A 12,466-nucleotide genomic window follows, 5' to 3' on the forward strand; every position below is an offset into this window, starting at 1 on the left:
GAATAAAACTCAATAATTATTCTAATATTTGATAAGATTTCAAAAAAGCACCATGAAACATATCTGTAGCAAGTAGTTCCATGAAATATTGCATAAAAAATAAAACATTTTAATAAAGAAATCGCGTTTGTTGTTGTCCTACAGTCTTAGCGCGGACGCTAAGAAAATTAGAAAAATAATGTCTACTCCGACGGGCCTTCACTGATTATTTTTTTATGCCGCGAAAAAATGCCTTATTTGTTTTTATTTGTGATTCAAACTTATTCTTAATCAAAGTAGCCTCGAATAGCATTAAAAGTTGCTGAAATATTAATGTGTATTTCCATATATAAATAATTTTGTATGAAATGCGCGGAATTAGACACTGCGCTGAATTAGGGCACTTTACGGTATTTGGAAAAGTTATATAATTTTTTGAAATGCCAATTTTTCTTAAATGCACGGTGAATGGTAGCTTGACGGTATTCGCGTAATAGAATGTCTAGAAAATAGAAATTTGGTTTAGAATAGTGACCACTAGTGGAAATTGCTGCTAGGCCTGCATTTAGGGCTTCTTATTCACAAATTTCATACCGTCGAAGGGGGTGTTGGTGTCCTCAAAATATTACAGTTCATACCCAATTTGTAGAGCAATAATAGAGCGATATTCAAAACTGAAAAGGCAATAGATGGCTCTTTTTCAGTGGTAGTAAAAACGAAACCCTGAAGCAAAGAAAGCTCTACGGAAGATGAACTAAACACAAAAAGTTATGTATTCACTTTACACTTGATTTCCAATCACTACTTTTTTGATCCAGTTTCCAAATTGCAAGTAATTTAAGTTTTTCATTATTTTCCATACGTTTTGACAGTTCTCCGACTACCATTCTTCCATGCGCTTGTGTTGAAAGTTTGAGAAATTTGAGAATCCAGCGTAACGTGATCAGTGGGAGGAATACAAACAACAGTGTCGTCGCTCGGCGGCCGGTGAAAGAAACTGAATGTTCGAAAGGTTGTTGACTGCACTTTTTGCCGCTGGCGCCAACTGTTAGCGATCAAGAACGAAATAAACAGTCGTTACCCTATTCAAAAAGCGTTAAGGAGTAGGTGGGCGTTAAAAAAAATATTTTCCACGGTATGAAATTTGTAAATGAACCCATTAGGTAAATGTCATCTCAAGTAAAAGATCAACAGTGTTGATATTTAATTTAGACGTGTTTGATTTATTGAACTTCTGTAATACCTTCCATTCAAGACAAATTGCAAATTTCCTCCGTATAGATAAATGTGTTTGTGTTAATTGCAAATGTTGCGTCAATTTTGGTTAAATAAAACTATGTTTTGATTATAAACGTATGGGAGAAACAAAACCGATAATTTCCGTGGGTAATTGATACCCATTTTCTAATAACTTCTTTAAAAGAAATCAATTGCTTAGCCTTTCTCTTTTTCTGATATCGTTTTAGTACTTGGAGCGTAGTCAGATAAAACTAGGCATTTTAGTTTTGAGCTACTGTTTCAAATCGAGTTTGTTGCTGAATGGGTAAGGATTCATACGAGCTGAATTCGAATGATCAGAATAGTCCAAAAACATTGATTGTGTTTTGTTTCTTCACACTGTTCCTTATAAACTACCTTAAATCTCTACTTTTGTAATATTTTTTTTACTTTCACATTTATGCGTAAACTAAATCTACAAATCAGTTTCATTTCGTTAAATTTCTCATTTTACGTGGTAAAAGATGAACAAAACTAAAAAACAAAAACGCGAACTATTATTTAAAAAAATGTACTCTTTGTAGACATTGCTATTTCCACCATCCGGATTCTTTGTTTGAATTTTTATAGTTCATGTGAAAGTGTTATCTCTTCGCTGGTTGGTTTCAATAATGCATTGGATGTGATTTTCGTGTTCCTGAATATTAAATACAGGTTTATTTTATACCATATATCGAAGGAGAAGGGGAGATGCTGATCATTACAGTAATTATAGTAGTAGTAGCAAAAGATGCCTGCTGCTTAAGCACGTTCGCCTCGGATACGGCGGGCCAACTGAATGTCTTTAGGCATAATTGTGACGCGCTTAGCATGGATAGCGCACAAATTGGTGTCTTCAAAGAGACCTACCAGGTAGGCTTCACTGGCTTCCTGTAAGGGTGGAGTTGAGGATTTGAGAATCACATTACGCGACCGATCACTGCTTCAAGAACTTACCTGGAGGGCACCGATGGCCGCCGACTGGAAACGGAGATCCGTTTTGAAATCCTGGGCGATTTCACGCACCAACCGCTGGAAGGGGAGCTTGCGGATCAGAAGCTCAGTCGATTTCTGATACCGACGAATTTCTCGCAGGGCGACGGTACCAGGACGGTAACGATGAGGCTTCTTGACACCTCCGGTCGATGGGGCACTCTTACGAGCGGCCTTGGTGGCCAACTGCTTACGAGGAGCCTTACCTCCAGTTGACTTACGGGCGGTCTGCTTAGTACGGGCCATTGTAGTTTGGAAGAATGTGGTTTAGAGCTGAAAGAACGGAAAAATGTTGCAAATTATTTACTTCTTATGCAGTTCAAGAAAACATAATCTATAAAATGGAAGAATAATGTTGATTGTCACTTAAAAACATTCAAAATTGTCGCAATTTAAAAATTTTCTTGGCCACGTTGCGTAATTAGGGTGGGAGAACGTTACTTTATTTTTAAATTCCTCGTCGTAATAGTTTGTCATCATGCAAATCTGGCATGTATTTTCATTTACTGAATTATGTATGCAGTTTCGTAAGAGTCATTACTCAACTAATTTCATTACGTAACTCATTTCAGTCGCGTCATTAGGGTGATTCGCCATAAACGGTCGCCAAATGTTGTACAGCCATCGCTTTTCTAATGGTTAGCGAAAAATAAGACTCTTCAATATTTACGAAAGCAAAAGAATGGACCAAGATAAAAAAAAAATAACTATCACCACTGGGAGTTAGAGAAGGATCTTATCTTCATATTTCTTCATAATAGGGTCCTAAAGCCCTGTCCCGATTTTAGTGCCAAACGCTTAAATTTAGGCCAAAAACACATGTTTACTCAATTTTCTAATGTTTTCCGTTGGTTTAAGCTTAAAAAACATTTTTTTAGATTTTGTCACATCCTTTGGCTTAAACTCAAATTTTGGGCGTATTTTGTTTTCCGTGTCCCTTACGAATCTGACATAGGAACAACCCCAGTGGTCGATCCAAAACCCCTGTGGTGTTTTTGTCGACTAAGCGAACGTCAAACATGATCAAAAGTGTCAAGGTTCATTTATGGACCAAATTTTTAAATTAAAGTTTAAACATGATATAGCCATTATTTGAGCGGGAAAAATTAGTAGTTACAGTAACATGCTTTTTCGTGTTATTAAATAAAAACAAGATTTCATTAAAAATTTTAGGACCCAATTGGTACACCTACCGTAGGCGCATCTAATTAAATTTCCGAAGATTTGGGCTACAAAAAACCCCAAGACGAAGAGAACAAAATGGCCGAAAATATGTAAGTTCATCTATAAAGCGTTCATAGAGCGAAAATCGTTGCATATCTTTAATTGAAGCACTAGGTGTTTATTTATTTGTCTTACAGAAAAATTGAACATTGTGCTAAAATTCGTTCTCATAAGCACGATCAAACCAAGCGAAGAAAAACATCCCTGCTGTAGCGATCCATGATCGGCAATGTATCGCAAGTTGTATAAATAAGAGCAGCGAACGAGAGCCCCAAAGAGAGAGCGATGATGCAATCTTTTTTTCTGTCTTGTTTACTTTTGGGGGCAGATGTTTTATTCAATTAGCTCGATAAACAATTCCAGAACATTCGATAGCAATAGCACCGACAAACAAACTGACGTAACACTGACGATATTTCCATCGACCACACATTTAACGATCATTTCAAATTCGCTATGTTACAAATCTCACAACCAGAGGCGCGCGTATTGTTTTTCTTCGCATTTGACGTTTCACACTACCGCAGGGTGTCCATAGGCCTTTTCACATGACGTTTCAAATCAGCTGATCCGGAAGCTCTTTGACAGTTCTTCAATGAAAATGACAGGCCCGTGTTAGCACCGGTCCTCCACCGATGTAAACAAATGCATAGACGGACCTGTCACATGAAAAGGCCTAATCAAAATCAGTTGGATGCATGGAAATATAAAACCGGATGACATCATGGTCCTTGTAACTTCACATTTCCCAGACATTTTAATAGAAACCTTCAAATGGATATTTTTGTTTTCACTTTTAAAAAGCTTTATGCAGTTCGATGACATCAGACACTATTGCATTGGTCAGTATGTAAATTGTCCAATAATGGAAAATATCAACAAGTTCCTGAGATATTAACTATAAGAAAATGTTGACTGCAGTTGCATAAATATTGTAACAAATAGAGTAGAGGATTATCCAAACCTCTACCTATTAGAAGAGTTTTGCCAAATCTCCAGCTGCTTGCTATTGGATGTTAAATATTGAATTGGAAGAAACATTTGCAATTCTCCAGTATTTTCATACAAACTGGTCACATTTGGATGACCACAAATTATTTAGAAGTTTTATTTTGGATAAAACCTCAAAATGCTGTGACCAAGTAATTTTTTTACCAAACTAGGTATACAGTCACCCCACAGTTATGGATCAGCTAAGGGTCATTTATTAGAATAAAATATGATTACAAATCATGGTGACCTTGTACAAAACAAAATTACCCGCCTGGCTATGCCGAATATAGTTGTTTTCGAGAAAACACATAAAAAATCTCGATTATTTTCGAGAAAGTGTCGATTTCGATAGAAATTTCAAACGTTGTCCATCCCACAGATGTGGATCAGTGGAACAGAAGAGTCCTTATTATGGATCAAATCGACTCGTATTATTGATCACAACACTATAAAAGCAAATTATCTGTCAAGTAAACGAATGGTGTGTTAGTGAAAGTATACGTTCCGGCGTTTCTTTCGGAATCGTCTTATTGTTGATTCATAACTGTGGTACGGGTTTCAATGCCCCCAGTTATGAATCAACGATTCTATGAACACGGATAACATTTTATTTCATACGAACAAATAAAATATGCTAGAAGATGTTATGATTGATTGAAATCCTGTACAGATTTATGGTTCACGTAGATAAAATGTGTTCTGCGTAAATGCAGCTCTATTGGATGAGATATTCTCTGTTTAAGCCAACTTTGATCCATATCTGTGTGCTATCCATAACTGTGGGGTGACTGTACAGAACTGAAAGTTTGCTGAAATTACCCTTGGACCAAGTCTTTGACTTCACTTCCGATTCACTTTTCTCACTTAAAAATCATTTGTATACAAGTCAGACTCGATAATCCAGAGTATGTTTTTTGATATTATTGTTTTTCAGTTTTTATGCATAAATTTGAGATAATTCAGTATTGCGATATACAACATGGATGGTTTAGCAGTTTTAGATGTATGTAAGAAAAGGGGGGAGTTTGAAAGAGGGTTTTTTTTGTGTATGCTGGTCAGAAATTTTTTTTTCCTCAAGACCCCAAATGCCCCTAGAAATAATTTCTGGCTACGCCACTGCATTATATAAATAAAACAACGAAAAAAGATAATAATTAAGTTCTTTTATCGCAGATTTTTTTTCTTTTAGTGAATCGATTATCAGGAATGAAACAAAAAACGAATCTGATCTGTATTTAAAAACCTTTGAAGAAAATGTTCGGCATAGTAAAAATAACCTTTCAATACTTACGTTACTTTCATTCGAAAGCATCAGAAGCCATTCGAATTTTTTTGCAGAATGTAGTCTAGAACTAAACAAAAATATGCCCAATAATACCTAAGGGACCCGCCATGAATTCATAATGTATTATGAAAACCAGTAAGAATTCGGTAAATCTACAGAAAACCATAAGAAATCTTGTTAGGGTCCTCATAAAGACTGGACTAATTAAGGTGAAACATCTTGGAATCCAGATGGCCGGCACAATGGCCGACTTGTGCCCTTACTCACGTTTTCAAAGGCACTAAACTGGAGAAATAGTAGGCAATCGTTTCTGATCTTCTTATTTTAAGCTTCCTGCTAGTGCACAAAGTCAAAATAAAAAGTACACTGCTGTTGGATGTTTTCTTCGCAAGATTTGTGCCTTTGAAGTTTCAGTGCAATCTTAGAAGTTGATTCCAAACTGTTTCACCTTAAGCTAGTAGTCTAAACAAGGCTTCACCAAAAATCAGCATTTGCGTCTCTAGGAATCCATCAATCAGGAATCCTTGATGAAACTGTCCAGAAACCTCTCGGATCTCCTAAAATATTTGACGAGAAAACAAATTCAACTCAGTTTTTACCAACTGCTAAGAATCTCTTAAGAATTTCATAAAAATATCTTTCTTTAGTATTGAACCGTACTTTATGACCCTCAGAGAGCAAGCAGCAGAATTTCTATAGAAGCAATTACCGGATACCCCCCCGTTGGTTTGACCACATTTAATCTGAACATTTTTTAATTTGCACATCGTTTAGATTAAAAATGGTTCAAACGTAATTTAGCTCATAGAACGAAGTAAAGTGAAATGGAACGTTGTGCAACGGAACGCAAAATCAAAACAACAGCCAAACGGGTAACCAGAAGTACGATTTTCTGCTATTCGTAGGGTGACTATGAGTATGTACCGTTCAAATTAGCGGGGGTACATGGTATTTAGTTTTTATTGATTACAAATGAAAACGCTAGGAAATATTTAGAGAGGTGGTGGTTCCGTTCCTAAGTTCAAAAATGAAATCCATCTTTTAAACGAAATATTCATCAAGATGGAAATGTTTTGGTATCTGCAATGCTTATTATAAATTCTTCGGTCAATTGCTTATTATAATTGCAATGCTCTTATTGCACCTAAAGATCATTTAGTTCATTAAAAAACTTGAAAACGTGTTTAAGGAATAGCACAGGCGAAGAATAATTGAACGCTAATGTATGTGCATCGAAACTTTCGAACAAACTACGAAGGATGTAGATTTAGGGCAAACGCTCCCTTAGTGGAGGTAGCTCCAATAGTGGAGGTAGTGTGTTTTGGCATGTTTCGCGCTAATAAATGATTATGTGATATTTTTGTATTATGTACGATGCGAAAATGATACAAGTAATCGAATAATATTTATGAAATTTAACCGTAAAACTATTTAAAACAATTATTTTGCTTATTGCTCCTTTGCACCTATAGTGGTGCATCAGTACCCATAGTGGAGGGTCCCATAAGAAATCAATGGTTTGCGCCACTAAAGGAACCATCCTTAAAATATACCTCCACTAAAGGAACAGTGTTCCTATTATTGGTGCAAGGCTTTTTGCAAGGAAATTTCAAATGAATCGTGATTTTTATACATTTGAATGATAGAAGGATTTGAGATCTATCGAATGATACGTTAAAATCATATATTTCATGATCTTAACACCGTGTTTTAGCAGTTTTCCCTTAGATGCACCACTAATGGTACACTTGCCCTAATCAATTTCAGAATACTGTAATCGCGTTTAACCATTCTTATTTGGAACTCCAAGGTTCTTTTATCCTCCACAGAAGTTATTTTGAAAAGTTTTGGAAAATTTCACCAGCTATAAGAGATACCCTTTTACTAGCGAAGCAAGTTTATATGAAAAACGTATGCCTAGAGTAGACGAGGGAGTTTGTAAATGTTGGGTCTTTTAAACGTTTATGTAGAAGAAAAAAAATCGCAAAAAAAACCTTTAACTCGACAAAACAAAACCCAAACCCCCCTAAAGCCAAATCCTGGTTGCGCTACTGATCTGGTCAATTGTCGCCTCGATTTCCGTTAGGATTTTTGCAAAGATATTATATCAAGAATTTGCCATGGAAATTAATGGAAATTTAGCAAACATCCTACCAAAAACCTTGCCAGAAATCTAGAAGTAGAAATTTACAAAAGATCTAACACAAAACTGGTTGAAATTGTGAGAAAATATAGAGTAAAGCCGTTCGTCCCGAAATGAACTAGCCCAGGACTAAAAATCTCGATAATAAAGATAGAAAAGACAAAAAAAAACTCAAAAAAGTTATGATGTCAATCATGATACAAAGTGTGAATTGTAAGGAGCAGTAGTGTCCGCCTCACAAAGTTTTCTAGTTTCGCCTATAGTGCTTTTCCCGGCGTGCTCTACAATTTCCAGAGTATTTCCCGGTCTTTGGGAATTCCCGGGTTCTGCAGGTCTTGCAGACTCACCAGATGATGGTGTAAACTAGGCGATGGGTTTTGAAGAAATTCTTTGTTCTTGTTCTTTGTTCTGAGTGTTACGTATCTTTGTCTGTGGCAATAGTGTTTGGAGCTTGCTTAGATGGGGTTTATCATGCACTGCTATACCCCCGATCTAATCAAAGTTGTTGTATACCGTGGTATACCGCTTAAGTCGACACAAATGTTCAAGTTCCAATATCAATGTGTTGTTTTAGAAAATCCTTAATGTTATAGTGTTAGAATGATGAACATTTTCGTAAAAAAACATTATTTCAACTAGAAAATCAATAAAATATTAAAGCATTTCTTGTCTTTGAATCAGGACACCTGATGCAAGTGGTGTCTTTAAATCCGGACAACTGTTTTTATGGAAATCATATCCACACACAATTAAATATCTCTCTATGATAAATTTGATATCTGCGTTTACCGTATAATATCAAAATTAATAGGAGGGTTGTAATATTAGTGATTTGATTACCTGAATTGAAGTTCATGTGGTTTGAATTGCAGTTAATGCGGCTCGAATTGTCATTAAGGAAAATATACTCAATTTATTTAACACTCTTATGAATTCACTTCACTTTATATTTTTATTTTTCAAGTTTCCTCATGTGTTCTTCTCCACGAAGCTTTTTTACACTTGTCAGACGTGGGTCGTTTAGACGATGATTTAGACGAAATGACGTCCAGCATTAGCGAATTATTTGTTTTTATTTTTATTAATTATTTTACAGTGGCTACTAGATAAAAATGAATGTAAAATTATTAACATTGTCAATTAATAATGGAGACAATACAAACCAAACATATAACTTAATTTTAACTCAAATCAATCAATATAATCAGTGTCCGGATATCGGTACCGTCCGGATTTTGATTCACCACCGTACCATAATACGATAAACAGGTTCTCACGATGTGCTGCAAATCATGATTTTTACGGCAAAGAGTAATAAGTGAGAAATTCTCTAAATTTTCTCAGGATTCAATCATTAGAAAATGCAAATCGCCCAAAAAGCCATTTTTCTAGATGTCGATTGTCCATGCAGGATACCCAACTTTGAAAATAAGGCTCTCACTTATGAAACTTCTGATCCCAATTTCGAAATAATTAAGCACTCAGTAAAACTATAATTTGGCTGGTTCATAGGTCATGATTTATTAAAAACCTAAGTATTTTTGCCTTAGTGTATGATAACATTTCTTCAAAATTTCGTTTCAATATTTCGATAATCCTCCAACCAGTACAGATTGGACTTGGATGATAATACATGCGTCCTACCAGGTATTGTAGAACAGAATCTTTCGAAAGTGATCAACTTGACCCCATTTCACGGTATTCACGTTAACCTGTTAGTAAAAAATAAACTATTTTGTTGTTTATTCTCATTTAACGTAAGCCTATTAGTTACAAAATTTTTGATCAGGTCAATGAACTATGTTTTCAGTAGAGGAAAAAAATACCTTAACTAAAAATGCTCGTGGACATACTAAGTGAAAGAAGCTTAATTCTATTGGTAAACTGAATCAGAAAGAAAAAAAATATATTAACACTTAACCACCCGTGAATAATCAGAACAACTCAAGACCAACAATTGAAAAGGCCTCAAGTCCAAAATGTAAACAAATCGGGTTTCTGCTGATTTAAGTGTATAAGAGCCTATTCTTACTGTAACATACAATAGTCATGCAAAAATATGTATGAAAGTTGAAAAAATATCATTTTTCTAAAAGGCCCCATCTCATTTCCCGATAATTAGGATATTAATCGTAAATGCGGCCTTTTCCCAAAAAGGCCCCATTTCTATATTTACTTGAAACCGAGTTGAGGCCTATTAAACAAACATCAAAATTGCAACTAAAATTACGAAAAAATGTTTCAAATTTACTTAGCAGATACAAGTTATACTTCAGCCGCTCCGCTCCCTGTATTATTTTACACAGCGATAGTTTCAACAGCGAACATAATCAAATTTTCTGTCGGGTTCCTGTGAAGTGATGTATTTTGTATCATACTACCTAATAATACCTGTGTCAGCCTGTCCGTACTTCACAAATTATCAACAAAAACACGATTTGGTTTCAATTGCATGAAAAATAACGTTTAATTGCAATATTATATCAACTGAACCAATTTTCCATACATTTTCTCGACGACAAACTCGCGTAGCACATACATAATGTTCATGGATGACGAAGGGTTCAATCAATCACATATTTAATCGACCGCACGAATCTTCTCTTGCTGTAGGGATCTCCATGTACTTTACTTCACCACTTAACACTCTTCTACACTTCAAATTTCTTATTTCATCATCAATTTTGAATGATTTTCAAAAGGCCACATCAGAAGATGATGAAAAAACAAGCCACAACTAGAAGGCCTCAACACATTTTAGAGTAAACAAAGGCGTCAACTCACAGGCCTCATCAGCGTCGGCCGGCGTCTATGGGCACAAATGAAAAGGGCTGCACAGCTTTTGGTGACATAAAAGCCTCATTTCCTTTGACTCGTTTTTTTAGCAGGATTTTTTGCTAAAATGATAGTAATGAATATTCATAGCTATAAATCAGTTTATCCATCGACTTTCTGGACGATAAAATAACATAAAAAGCTTAAATTCATAATATAAATTTGATTTATTGTTTGACAAAACGAGATTGCATTTTTCTCATTGTTTACTTTTTGGAGATGAGGCCTTTTGAATTGTTAGTCTTGAACTGACAACACACTCAAAGATCAAGTACTATTAACATGAAAGTCAAAAACAGATATAAAATTTTACAGTTTCAAATAAACCTAATTACTAAGGTAGGTTCATTAGAATTTCAATTGAAACCATGACTGGATTTCTTACCATACAAAACTACATGCCATTCTCAGTAAACGGTAATTATTGACGATAGACCACCATCTATTTGGTAAACCAGACAATTACCTGCTTGACATGCGCCCAAAATCCCGGGTCATAGCAAATAATCGATAACCTGTTTTGCACAAGTGCAAAACCTAACCTGTTCCAAAGACAGACATCGTCCACCGAAAGAGAACACCAAAAATAAAAACAAAACTATTTTCCCGCCGAATTTTTCCCCCCTTTTATCGCACTAGCAAAGTTTACTGACCGGTAGTAAAGAATAGGGATGCTAATTATCATCACCCATTCGTCAAGCCTTGCGATCAACACTACCACTACTACTATCACATGGCCATCCATAAGGCAATAAATCGGAAGGAACGAAAAAGAAAATTGTAACTCGCTGAATTTGTCGCGGTGGCTCGGCCTTCGCCCCAATTTCCAGCATTCTATGTTGGTTTTTGATCTTGGCCATATCCGATAAAATTGCTACATTTCAGTGCAATTTCAATCGATTTCGCCACTATTTACAATTTATATTGCGTTGAGAACCACAATGGATGAGTAATCCGTCAGACAGGAATAATCACGAAAACGCAAGAAAATATCGAAAACAATGCAACAAAATGGCGTCGTATCGAAGTATGTATTGAAGAGGAGCAGATTTGGAGCTAGCATAGAAACGCCAGCTTAGTCAAATTCTTCCATTGGATCACATTCGACAAACTCCAACTTCAAAACTGTATTTATACGTCGTATAATCCATTATTAACAACCTTATCACCGCACTAAATCACTGCTCATCACGACATTTGTAAATTAACCATTAAAATCACTAAAAACTTACCTTTTCGCAAACAATTTACTAATCCGGACTTGGTGAAGAAATTTCCGCTCCTACTTGTGCAGCGTTCACTTTACTTAATGACGGAATTGAGCTTTTGAAGCACCATCAGCAGAGAGAGCAGACGGAAAATCGATCGATTCGAATCCTGCCGGGCAGCTAGTGGGCTCTTTCGCTCCTACGTGTGTCACTGCACTGTGTTATTCTTGCTTTCCTGCTCACTCGTATGCATAGTCATCCAGCGCGCGCTTTTTCCTCACCGCACATGAATATGTGTGTGGGAGCAGAAGTGTGTGCGTGAAGTGCTTTCGAACATTGGGCGAGCTTTTATGCGAGCTTTTGATGACGATGTTCGAAGCGAACGCATGGAAGGCGGGTAAAGTAGGTGCATTCGAACTGATGTCTCCATTCACTGATAGATGGCGTACTGGAATTTGAGAATGTTTCATGAAATGAAATAAAGGTGAATTCAAGCGGATGCTACGATAAGGACGAAATCAACTTCATATTGAAAACCGCGGAGAAAAA

General features: G+C 36.0%; 1 protein-coding gene across 1 annotated transcript; it reads right to left on the minus strand.

Annotated features, from left to right (window-relative positions):
• Positions 1 to 1,181: 1,181 nt before the first annotated feature.
• LOC5567559 (histone H3.3) lies at positions 1,182 to 12,100 on the minus strand. The gene is made up of 3 exons (XM_001657504.2): positions 11,942 to 12,100; positions 2,194 to 2,502; positions 1,182 to 2,127 (listed from the first exon to the last, which is right to left on the minus strand). Exons 2-3 carry the CDS (start codon positions 2,473 to 2,475, stop codon positions 1,999 to 2,001), a joined length of 411 nt encoding a protein of 136 aa, XP_001657554.1. The 5' UTR covers positions 2,476 to 2,502; positions 11,942 to 12,100; the 3' UTR covers positions 1,182 to 1,998.
• Positions 12,101 to 12,466: the final 366 nt, after the last annotated feature.

Source organism: Aedes aegypti, chromosome 1 (genome assembly GCF_002204515.2).
Source record: "Aedes aegypti strain LVP_AGWG chromosome 1, AaegL5.0 Primary Assembly, whole genome shotgun sequence".
Taxonomy (NCBI): Eukaryota; Metazoa; Arthropoda; class Insecta; order Diptera; family Culicidae; genus Aedes; species Aedes aegypti.

Bases quoted from the DNA above. Each gene is read 5' to 3' on its own strand.
- LOC5567559 (XM_001657504.2), bottom strand. From the start codon at position 2,475: ATGGCCCGTACTAAGCAGACCGCCCGTAAGTCAACTGGAGGTAAGGCT. The intron at 2,128-2,193 runs GTAAGTTCTTGA...CCACCCTTACAG, and splicing joins CGGCCATCGGTGCCCTCCAG to GAAGCCAGTGAAGCCTACCT.